We start from the raw sequence: 12831 nt of genomic DNA on the forward strand, positions 1-12831 counted from the left end.
CTTTTCTCTCGTTGCTTCAAACTCAAACGTTTGAGATCTCTTACTGCAATTCCTTATTCTCACAGAATCGGTGCGCCATCTTCATCTTGAAATTTGCGACTTTTTTCTTTATATTTTCTCCCCACATTTTTATTTTGTATTATTTTGTTTTTAATTTTGGATTTAAGGGAATAGTAAGTTTGTTCTCTTTGTTCTCGGTTAGGTCACTAATCTGCAACCATGAAGCTTGATACCAGTGGTCTCGAATCGTTTCCTACACTGATTGCACCTGGAAACGACGTCGTTGGAGATTTCTCCGCACCCCCATCATTCGACCTTCCGAATTCCAATGATGTGAGTACTTGTTTGTTCTCCTATGCTTTGAATTTTACGATTCTGAAAGTGTTCATGCGCGAAAATCATAGGTTGGAAAATCATAGGGTGAATGAAAATAAAAAGCTAGGTTATAGTTTATTGAAAAAGGTTGAAGCTTGATGGTTTTATCTGAAGTTGTTTTGTGTGTGTTTTTTGATCCTAGTTCGATGGCTTCCTGAAAGAAGCTATTCAGATGGTGAAGCCTGCAAAGGGTACTACGACTCTTGCTTTTATATTTAAGGAGGGTGTCATGGTAGCTGCGGATTCAAGAGCTAGCATGGGAGGATATATATGTGAGTGTTAATCAACCCTAATTTCTTCTTTACTACTCTTTTTTCCTTTGGCAAAGGCTGAGTTTTTAATGTTATTTAATGCTAAGTAAATAATTAGTTTTAACTATAGACTGTTGACTTTGTTCTTGACTATTGAGCAATGGCTATATCCAGCTTCGCAGTCTGTAAAGAAAATTATTGAAATCAATCCGTATATGCTTGGGACAATGGCTGGAGGTGCTGCTGATTGCCAATTTTGGCATAGAAATCTTGGCATCAAGGTATTCTATGAAACCTTCTATCTTGCATGATTACTTTTGTCTTTCCTGTTATCTTTAAGCTCAGTTTGCTACTGAAGTGCCTGTTGCACCCTAGTGCCGCGCAGCTTGTCATTCCTTGGTTATTTCGTTGCAATTGTTATTGTTATTACTATTATTATTTATTATAGTTGCAAGTTACAAATATTTGCCTATAGTCTGAAGTATATTTATACTTATTGCCTGAAAATTATTTGTCCTTAGACTTAAGCTTAATCTGTGTTCAGGAAGTAAGTAAGGAGTGAAAGAAAGTGGATGGAATGGAAACGGGGCTATGGGAGGGTACAAACTAGGCATCTGCTCTCTTGATGGGAATGCTATGTAAATGATGGCAATGAAACTGATAAGAAAAATAGTTATATTTTGTTTGGGAACAATAAAAATGGACAAGAAGAAAATTCTGATAATTAAAATTCGGACATAACCTTCTATTTAGGATGAATTTGTTTAGAAAGATAGTTGTGTATAGAGATAGCCTAAATTGTTACTCTAATTTTCTCCCACATATGAAATATGGAGAGATTAATTTAATGGGCGCAACTGTGCAAGGTCAAGGCATTTCAAAATTATGAGTCCTTTTATATTCTTGTTAGTTTTCCAATTGTGGTCTAATATAGCTTTCACACCTATTTACCCCTCAATAATTTGTATTCCTTTAACCTAGGTGCAGTGATTCTGACTGAGCACCCTTTAACCTCTGTAAACCAGTGCCATTGTTTTATTTCCGTTATTTTTATGGGTTTCTTGCTGTCTTCTTTTTTTCCATATACAATCTTTTGTTCCTTGTCTTCCATTTTTATTTATAAATACTCATTTTGTGCATATTTAATGATATAGACTTCCTTCTTGATCAATTAGCTGACTTACTAGACCTTTCCGTATGCCTAATTCCCTATGGTTTTTAAATCCATGTAGATTGTAATAAAAGAACTAAATAACTTGGTTCACATCACTAAAAGAACTTTGTATCTTTTCTTTTGCTTTCCAAGATATGATTTCTGTCCTTTTAAATTTATGAGGTTACAAATTGTTTCTCTGATTTGGCCCATATTATTTGTAGTGTCGTTTGCATGAGTTGGCAAATAAAAGGAGAATTTCAGTAACAGGAGCTTCTAAGTTACTTGCAAATATTTTATACTCTTATCGTGGAATGGGGCTATCTGTTGGTACCATGATTGCTGGATGGGATGAGACGGTAATTCACATGTCAGATTACTAAATGGCTTTTGCTCAGCTAGACCTATTGTGACTGACAATGGTTCATCTCTTTCTAGGGTCCTGGTCTATATTATGTTGATAGTGAAGGAGGAAGACTTAAAGGCACTAGGTTCTCTGTTGGATCTGGTTCACCATATGCTTACGGTGTATTGGACAGCGGGTTAGTTAAACTATCTATTTAACTATCACCTAGTACTCTTCTGCCAAATTATGTCAACAATTTCCTTGTCCTACTAGGTACCGATATGACATGTCAATTGAGGAAGCTTCTGAACTGGCTCGACGAGCAATTTATCATGCAACATTTCGTGATGGAGCTAGTGGTGGAGTTGCTAGCGGTATTCTTTCTTTCTCCCCTATTGGCCCAGCTACATCTACATACAGACTTATATATCTGTTTATTACATTTTGTTGTCATTGTCCCACATACCAACAATAAAATAGTACATATATATAGAGAGAGAGAGGGGTTTGGATCAATTTTCACCGGTGTAAGTGTTATCCTTAATCTTAGCCATTGATTCCACTTGCATCCTCTCACGCTAGATGCAAGTGGGATCAATGATTAAGATTAGGTTTAAGATTTTTTATTCTTACATCGATGTAAGTTGATTTTGCCCTATTTCAAGCAAATTTTAAAAACATTTAAGCAAATATTAAAGAAACACAGATTTAGGAACTCTTGAAATTAAGCCAAATTGAGCTTATATACCAAGGATTTGGCCTTTGCTAAATCTCTTTCTATGAAGTTTGAGTTCAACAGAGCTTTATTAAGCTCGAAAATCCAAGCTCCAGAATGAGCTCAAGCTTATTATATTATTAAAAAATAAAAATAATAATTTATATCAATCTTATAAAATACAATTATTATAATCAGAGCTTGTTTGTTTATATTAAGAAAAAAGTATTTTTAAATAAATAATATTCTTTAAAATTTTATTATAATTACATAAGTTTTTGGGAAGAAAAAGCAAAAACATAAAAAAAAAGCAGTTTTAGTGCTTCTCTTAGCTATTTTCTAATCTAGAAAGATCAGCTTCTAATATAAAGCGCTCTAAAAAAAGGGTCATAAAAGCACTTTTTCAAAGCTTATCCAATCCATCTCGAGTCTATTGAGCTTAAACACAAGTTCTCTCTCTCTCTCTCTCTCTCTCTATATATATATATATATGTGTGCATTCTAGTTTAATTGATATGTCTCACATGAGGCACCTATACATGTGTGCTGGAGCGCAAATGTTCATGCTCACCCAAAACATGATGTGTATTTTACTATGTACGCTTGAATAAATAATTGAAAATCGCCCATGTTTTGTGACTAGGTAGTATGAAATGATAGATAACATTCTGAACAGTTTTGTACCACTGTATATAGGAATATCTTGTAAGCAGCTATTTTAGATGCATAGTTTATAGCTATAAATTTGTTAAGACATGAAATCATTGTGTCTCACTAACTTTGGGATTTATATGATTTCAGTGTACTATGTGGGACCAAATGGGTGGAAGAAACTGTCTGGTGATGATGTTGGGGAACTTCATTACCATTACAACCCAGTTATCCCAAGCACTGTGGAACAAGAAATGGTTGAGGCAACTGGAGCTTGATGGGCGTCTTTCTTAAGTTTACTTAGCTTGCCTGCTTATTTTGAATGAATTGCATTAAACTCTGATCATTTTATATTCGATAATTGACATTAGTTTGACGTTTACAAGTGCTATACTATACTGTCGTCGTGTTGAGATTTGAGATCAAGTCAAATTAAATTTACCGTCGAAAATGAAGTATAGAGCCATATGTAATATGGAGAGTAAGTTTAAATGGGGAAAGCAGGTTGGTTAAACGTGTATTGCTGGCTATTTTCTGATGTAATTCATATTGCGATTTATGGTTTTCATTGCAAGTTCTGAAAGTCAAACAAGAAACTTACGATATGCGTATTTTTTGGTACGTTGAATGATTGTAGTGGTTTATCTTCGTTCACATTGAGATTTGAATTTATTATTAACTTAATAACAGAATCAGGTAAGTAAATTTGAATCACATGGCGAAGAAGTTGAATTTTTAGTTCATTTATGAATTTGAATTATGCCAATTGAGGTTTAATTTTTCACAAGCTGGGACGGCCTACGTGGTAAATCACTACACTAGAAATGTAAATATAAATTGCTTGTGAAATGAAGTTATATCGAATTGAATTTGATTTCAATATACTGTGTCAGTGTAAATCTGGTCTGACGATGCAACAATATATCTTTGGTTTATTTTTTTAATTTTTTGGTAGACACATATCCTTGGTTTTTATTAAAGAAGGCAAAGGATTGATATCTATTTTTTTTATTTTTTTTGGGTAAACGGATTGATATCTATTTTCACGAGTTACGTTGCACCGACATGGGATACGACATGATATTTTGACACGTTAATTCTAAAAAATATTAGATTTTGACACGTTAGGACACGTTTTGATATTAAATAATATTTTAAATTTATATAGTGCATATTATATCTAATATTTAATAATTAAAAAAATTAAAGCTAAACTTAGAATACCTATCAATTTTGCAAAGAAACATAAGATATCACAAATATTTATATTAAACTCAATAAAATGGTAATTGTTATCGAACGAATCTAATAGTTGGAACTAAAAACGCAACGCAATCTTTGAACCTTTTTTGAGTCTCTACAATGCGTGTTAGAGTGTCGGAAAGTGTTAGAGTGTCAGAAAGTATCGGATACGGTACGTCAGGTGTTTTGAAGTGTCGGTGATTCATAGTTAATGAGTAAACCGAATAATTTTTAACTAACATTAATATATGAAATTGTTATTAGTATTTTGGAGTGTTTGACCTTTTTTTTCTACGTTTCATATGGTTCATTTTTAATCCTTTATCTCATTTATCTCTGGTTTTTTCTTTACCTCCTCTATTTTGTCTTTTTTTTTAAAAAAAATTAGTTTTCAAAATAATAAAAAAAAAATTATTTTCTACTTTTCTTTTATTTTTTTTCTTCCTCTCACTCTTTATTCTCTTATTCATTTATTTATGTATCTTCTTTTTTCTTTATTTATTTTATTTATTTTTATGTTATCTTTTTTATTTATCCCATTATTTATTTTTTATTATTTATTTGGGATATGATATTGTTACTATCAAATAATGTTACTACCAAGATCACTATCATATCTCAACCGTTGATTTTCACCAATCAACGGTTAGTATTTTCACAAATCAAACTCATTAATTAATTATTAATTCACAATTAATTAATTAGTATTTTCACAATAAAATAAGGTAGTAACATTATTTGGTAGTAACAATATCCTATCCCTATTTATTTTTACTTTCTTTTTTTTTTTGGTAATATTATTTTTACTTTCTTATTCTTTTTTATTCTCGTATGTATTTTTATTTTCTTTTAATTATTTAGTTTTTTTTAAGGCATAATGTTAATGTTACATATATATTTAAAATTTTATTTTTAATTTATTTTACTTAATTTTTTTGTATTTTTCATTTGAGTTTATCTGCTACCGACCTCAATTAATTTTGGATAAAAATATAAATGATGTTGATTATATTGAATATATGAAATTGCATAACGTTTTTAATATATATTAATATAGATTTTATACTGAGAACATGGTATTGGGCTATGAAGCACCGACACTTCAAAAATCCTGGCGTGTCGTGTCTGACACTTTTCGATACTCTTTGATACTCCGACATTCCCCGACACTCCAATGCGCGTTATAGAAATTCAAAAAAAGGTTCAAAGGTTGTGTTGGGTTGAGTTTTTTTTTTTTTTTGGTACAACGTTTGAGTTTTTAGTTCCAATTATTAGATTCGTTGGATTACAATTACCATTTTGTTGAATTTAATATAAATATTTTGGATATTTTATGTTTCTTTGCAAAATTGATGAATATTATAAGTTTAGTTTCTTTTTGTTAAATTATTAAATATTAAATATAATATACACTACATAAATTAAAATTATTATTTAATATCAAAATGTGTCCTAACGTGTCGAAATCTAACATTTTTTAGAATTAACGTGTCGGAGTGTCATATCGTGTCATGTCACGTATCCCGTGTCAGTATCGCTGCTACATAGGTATTGGGTATGGTGCTAATGGTTTGTTTTCATACATGACACGTTACAATGACAATTGATTATATTGTAATAACCAATGTTATAAAAACCGGTCCGGTTATCGAACCGGTCAGAGTGCTGGGTCATTGGGTCAGTGGTTCAACCAGTGGGTCACTGGTTCAACCGTATGACCCGGATATATATATATATATATATATATATATATATATATATATATATATACTTTTAAAATTTTAATTTGAGATATTAGTTATAATTTTTTATTTTAAATTAAAATATATATGAACATATTAGTTATAATTTTTTATTTTAAATAAAATGATACATGAATAGATATGAAAATATAAAAGATTTCAAAATTATTAAATTTTCCTTGTGGGTTTAAGAGAATAGTGAAGTTAACTTTGTCCCATTTCAAAAAAAATTGAAGAGGTCCAAATTTCCAAAATCCTAATATTCCCATTGAACATTGCCTTCCAATCTTAGTTAGCAAAACCGTAGCCGCCCCCTTCATTTTTCGCTGGTTTTAGCCAAAACCAAAAACGAAACCAGCATATAAATGGTTTTCTGGTTTTCGCTTCAATCTTAGTCACTAACTCTCGAAGTCCAGCCGCCTCTGTCTCATGAACCCTTAGTTGATTAGTCCTCTTGGCTGTTTTCTGGTTTCTTTTCCTATGGTTCCGTTTCTGGTTTATCTCCTCCGGTTTCTTTTTTGGTTTTCTCTTCTGACGTTTCTGATTTTTTTTTGTTTCTTAATGTTGTGCCTTCGAGGTGAGGGAATATCCAAGTGTTTTTTGAACCGGCGGGTCACCGATTTTAGGAAAACTTGGCCGGTTCGCACCGAGTCAAACCGGTTCACGTGTAAGTCTGATCCAACATGCTACCCGGACCGGTCACACCACCGGTTTACCGGTTTTCGGTTTGAACCGGCCGATCCGGTCCGGTTTTTACATCACTGGTAATAACACATCGTGAGATGTGGACCGGTGGGTTATCATAATTTTTTTATATTAATTTAAAAGAATTAATATTTGTCCTTTTAAACGACATAAAATTATATTATTTTAGTTAAAATTTCTGTATTTTATGGTAAGAGAAACAGAAATTATGGTAGGAGAAAGTGAAAGATTTTTTTAATTTAAATATTTATAAAATATATTTGTTTTAAATTTTAACTAAAATGACAATCCTTTTAAAAAGATAAATATTTTTCCCTAATATAAAAAAATAAAGTCAAAGGATATGTTAAAAAAATCTTATTAAAAAAAACTTCTTAGAAACGGTCCTAACTCGTTCACACGGGGAAGCATTAATTTAACAAAGGGATTTGCATTTGTCATTTAACATAACACAACAAACTTTCCTACACACACAACATTTTGTGGGGCCCACACTTTTTGAAGAAAAAAGAAAAAAAAAATTACGGCACGCAAAACGAATCTCTATAACATTACACAATCACTTTTTCTACAACATAACTCTTATAAAACCCTTTAACAAATTGGTTCTTTAATCTTAATGTAATCATTTTTGTAATAATTCGATTTTATATTATAAAATTTGCGTAATCAGAATTCTCATATTATTAAGCGTTGGGCTTTATCACTAAGTACATGAATCACTTGTTTTTGGGTTGCTTCTAAGTTAATCAAACTTAATAGGAAGAGCTTTGTTGTTACCATAATGCTATCCAATTTAATCAGATTAATCGACTAATTGACGAACCGATAAAAAAAATGTTGGTTTTTCCCCGTGATATTAGAGTACTAAATATAACTTGACGCAAGTTTGATGTGAGTCGTTAGAAATTCAAAATTGCATGTCAAGAAGCAAAGTAAAAATGGCTTCATTATCATTAAGGATGATAAACGAACCAGGGACCTTTTAACAGCATTTGTCTCGACTCGTGAAGACTTTAACTTACATGCCTAAAATCGATTATTAAAATCAGGCTTGTACTTGTATAAAAACTCGTTTAATAAAAAGGTATCAGACTCCAATTTAAAAGTTCGGCCTTAGAGTCTTTCAGGCTGGCCTGATATATTAATTTTTATTTTTATTTTATATTTTTTATACTACTTTTTATAGCCCTTTCTCTCTCTTCAATCCATTTCACTCCATTTTATTGGTTAAATAGATTTTTTGAATGATTTTGTTCTATATTATGATGTTTGAATATACATTGAATTTATGAATATTTATGGAATTACTAGTACTGTTGTTGATTGTATATTCTATTTAGATAAATTTTTGTTGACTTATTTTTTTTAAACATGCTAAATCAGACTTTTGTTTTTTGTAAATAAATCAGCATACAGGTCGATAATTATATTCATAACAGGTAATAGACTTGGTATACATTTTAAGATCAAAGTTCGGCTTGGAACAGTTCGGCTTGGAACAGTTCGGCTCGGCTCGGTGTGTTAAGACTCCTAATCATCATCCTTGTAAAGGACAAAAGAAAAGAAAGGGGGGGGGGGGGGGGGGGGATATGCCTCCATTAATGTAGTATTATGTTTAATTGGCAAGATAGATTCTCAATTCTCTAGTGCAAACTTTCTGTTTTCATGCCAGTCTTTTAGGATGGAAAAGGCCGATTTTCCATTGGATTTTTTCCATCGCAAATTGCGGCGGAATTTGCCACGCTGAAATGCCCTCACGTAACAAATGTTAAGGTGATTCTAGTACTGAAGATCTGATTTTGAACTTTACAAGAAATAATAATTGTTTTTCCAGTAGAACAAATCACAATAAAGGTGTAAATGAGAAGTGAAACCAATGGTAGGCATGAGCATCCAAGGCTAAAACTCTAACATTGAAGCATTTCAGTAATGGGTGGGTCTGATGAACAAGTGCCAAGAGATGGTGATGAGTCTGATGACCCACATATGGCGATTCCAGATGTTACGCGATAGCAAGCTTGTTCCTTCATCTTCAATTAAACGAATTAATGGAAAAGAACTTACGTATATAAATTATGCAGCGTAAATTATCCATAGAAATATATATATATATATATATATATATATATATAGGATCGGGATCATTTTATACTAGTGAAAGTGATCGGGATCATTTTATACTAGTGAAAGTTATACTTAACAATCATAACCATTGATTCTATTTATATGTATTGACTTTTGTTTATTAAATAAGTGAACCATTACATACACATAAATCAATAGTCAAAATTTGGTATAAGACTTCTTATTCTTAAACCGGTATAAGCATAACCTGCCCCTATATATATAGGGTAACTCTATTGACTTTTGTTTATTAAATAAGTGAACCATTACATACAAATAAATCAATAGTCAAAATTTGGTATAAGACTTCTTATTCTTTAACTGGTGTAACCATAACCTGTCCCTATAAATATATAGGATAACTCTATTGACTTTTGTTTATTAAATAAGTGAACCATTACATACAGATAAATCAATAGTCAAAATTTGGTGTAAGACTTCTTATTCTTAAACCGGTGTAAGCATAACTTGCCCCTATATATATATAGGGTAACTCTATTGACTTTTGTTTATTAAATAAGTGAACCATTATATACAGATAAATCAATAGTCAAAATTTGGTATATGATTTCTTATTCTTAAATCGGTGTAAGCATAACCTGCCTTATATATATATAGGGTAACTCTAAAATAACGTCGTGTTGGGATTTGAGAAAAAAATATAGGATATTTTTATAGGTTTACTTTTTCTACAGTTAATGTAAATAACTTATCTACATTAAGCTCAAAATGACGTCGTTTTGAGGCAGAAATTAAAGTATTTTTATAATTATAATTTATTTCAGGATTATATTTATCTTTTTCATTATAATTTTTTAATTTTTTAACTCAAAATGACGTCGTTTTGGGAGCAAATATAGATAACTTATCTACATTCTCTTAAAAATATTAAAGCCATTTTAATAAATTTATAATACAAAAGGAAAGTAAATATTTTAAAATATTATGAATTTTTTTTAATAAGAGACGCTTTTTAATCATGGCTGTGTGTGTCTTACTGAGATGTGAATTTATCCTATTAGAGTATCATCAATTCATATTTGGGTGTTTTGTGTCTCGGAAAATGATTTGTACTTGTGGCAGAAATCATAAGAGAGAGAAGAGAAAATGAGATAGAAGAGAAAAATTTGTGACAGTGATAAATGATTTCTGCCTGCAAAAATTATTTTCTCTTTTTCTTTATTGGGGTTGTGACTAAGGTGAAAGTGGGTTGGGTTGAGCCGAGCCGAGCTTTGTTTCGAAAAGTTCAAGTTTATGTCAAGAAATTTCAATTTGGCATGGCCTGAGCATAGTACGAGTCTAACTATTAGCTTGATTATAAAAAAATAAATAGATTAGTTTGACTCGTTAGCTTGTTAATTTCTAACTTCAAAACAGAACCATGAATCAACTTCACAAAATACTCAAATTTTGTTGCTAAAACAAAAATAACAATTTCAACATTCAAACAGAACCATTAATCACACCAAAACTCATCACAAGATGTATCTAAGCCCCTTTTAAAAGCAAAATGTTCAAACTAAATAACATATTTCAACATATCCAACAAACAAAATTATACTATGTAAATTAAAATAACTACTAACAAACACATCATGTTGTTTGTAGTAGCCAAATGCTTGTATTCATCTTCTCTCTCCTACAAATGCAATTCCAAAATTACATAAGTTGGCATACAATTTGTAAATGTAGAAAACAAAAAACAAGAATAAAGAATAAAAAAAAATAAGATTAAGAAACAAAAAATATTTTAATAGATCTATATAGGTAATCTTACATGCTGAGATGTTGGTTCCTCCTACACAAAAAATTAAAGTCAGATTTCTATTAAAAATTAATCGAATATAATTAAATTATAAAATTATTTCAATTGATTAAATTTATACCTTTTATTTTTTTCAAGTCATACCTATTATGTAGCCAATCTTCGTCGTATATTAAAACTTGGATAGTATCTTCAGTCAACTTAGAAAGATAGGCATTAATAACTATTCCTCCAGCACTAAATGTTGATTCTGATGATAATGTAGAGATTGGTATAGATTTTGTGTCACTCTCAAAGATAGTATTGGTGAGTGAACGAACCTAAGTCCTTCTACCACTTACTTAACTTACATGCATCAATTGAACTATCACCATTTGGTACTAATGTGAATAATATTATTTAATTTAATTTAAAATCAATATTATGATATAGGCCGGCCTGTAGGCTTATAGGCCTGACATGTAAAAAAACATATCACCTACTTTCTAAATAAGCTTCTTTAAATGTCCGAGCATGTTCTATTTGACTATATGTAATATGTCAAGTCTAGCCTGATATAGGCTTGGCCGTAGGCCCTTGTAGACTGGCGCAGCCCACTTTCACCCCTTATTTTGAAATAAAAGAGAAGTTATTGTGTATATATAATGAGATTAATGTTTGTTCATTTTTTTTTTGGTAATTATGTTTGTCCTTTTAAATAACATGGAATTATATTGTTCTAAGAGAAACAGTTGGTAACTTGGCGCTGAGTTAGTGGGATTAGATATGTGTTCGATTCCCGCTGAATGCATTCTTGGAGAGGGGGCTGAACCTTTAGCCATCACTGTTCCCCCGCACTCCGGATTAGTCTCATAGCCGGCTCAAAGAGTCGAAGCTCGTGGGGATACCGGAGGGAGCCAACTCGTCTCAAAGAGATAATTAGGGTTGGGTAACTACAAAAAAAAAAAAAAAAATTATGGTAGAAGAAAGCGAGAGGCTTTTTTTAATTTAAGTATTAAATAAAAATAATAATTTTAACTAAAATAACTATTTTTTAAAAAAATATATGTAATAAATGTAATATGGAAAAGTATTTCTCCAGTGAGCTCAAAATGACGTCGTTTTGGAGTTATAAGATTAAAAAATTATAATGATAAAGACTAAAATAACCCTGCATTATATTATAATTACAAAAACACCATGATTTTCGTCCCAAAACGATGTCGTTTTGGGCTCACTGAAGATAACTTATCTCCATTGATGGAGAAATCCTTTACCTTATATAATATAGGAGAAAATTGTTTCTGCATTTGATTAGAAATCTTTCTGCAATTGCTCTCACAGATTTTTATTTTTATTTTTTCAAAATTTAATGGATCCAAGTTTTTTGTTTCACTGCCACTGTGGCAAAAATATATAACCCATAATATAGATAGGTTATAATAGTAATTTTTATTCTCCTATAAATATTTTTATTATCATCGGATCAAAATGATATCAAGAACTTTTGCTTGATATTATTTTATAATTTTAATCTAACTATATAAATAATAATATAGTATAATAAAGGGACAGCATGTCCCTATAATAAATTCATATCTCAGTAGTCGGTACGACACACGGACACATTTTGAACGCTTATTGGGCCGATGTGACATGTTTGCGGCCACCGTTGACGACATGCAAAAGCAGTTTACCGTTAATTGTCGTTTGTGGCATTATCCAATTAGATATACTATTTAAAACAAAGAAAAAAAAATTTCGATGTTACTTTAGACAA

At 30.9% G+C, this 12831-nt stretch overlaps 1 protein-coding gene across 1 annotated transcript; it reads left to right on the forward strand.

Moving 5' to 3' along the window:
• The first annotated feature begins 17 nt into the window (after positions 1-17).
• On the forward strand, positions 18-4062 carry LOC133314350 (proteasome subunit beta type-5-like). The gene is made up of 8 exons (XM_061515826.1): positions 18-70; positions 203-333; positions 518-647; positions 801-907; positions 2004-2138; positions 2218-2321; positions 2399-2499; positions 3642-4062. Exons 2-8 carry the CDS (start codon positions 220-222, stop codon positions 3767-3769), a joined length of 819 nt encoding a protein of 272 aa, XP_061371810.1. The 5' UTR covers positions 18-70; positions 203-219; the 3' UTR covers positions 3770-4062.
• The last annotated feature ends 8769 nt before the right edge of the window (positions 4063-12831 follow it).

The sequence above is a fragment of the Gastrolobium bilobum genome, unplaced genomic scaffold, assembly GCF_033153095.1.
Source record: "Gastrolobium bilobum isolate Gb01-03AN ecotype WA unplaced genomic scaffold, APGP_CSIRO_Gbil_v1 utg333, whole genome shotgun sequence".
Classification (NCBI taxonomy): Eukaryota; Viridiplantae; Streptophyta; class Magnoliopsida; order Fabales; family Fabaceae; genus Gastrolobium; species Gastrolobium bilobum.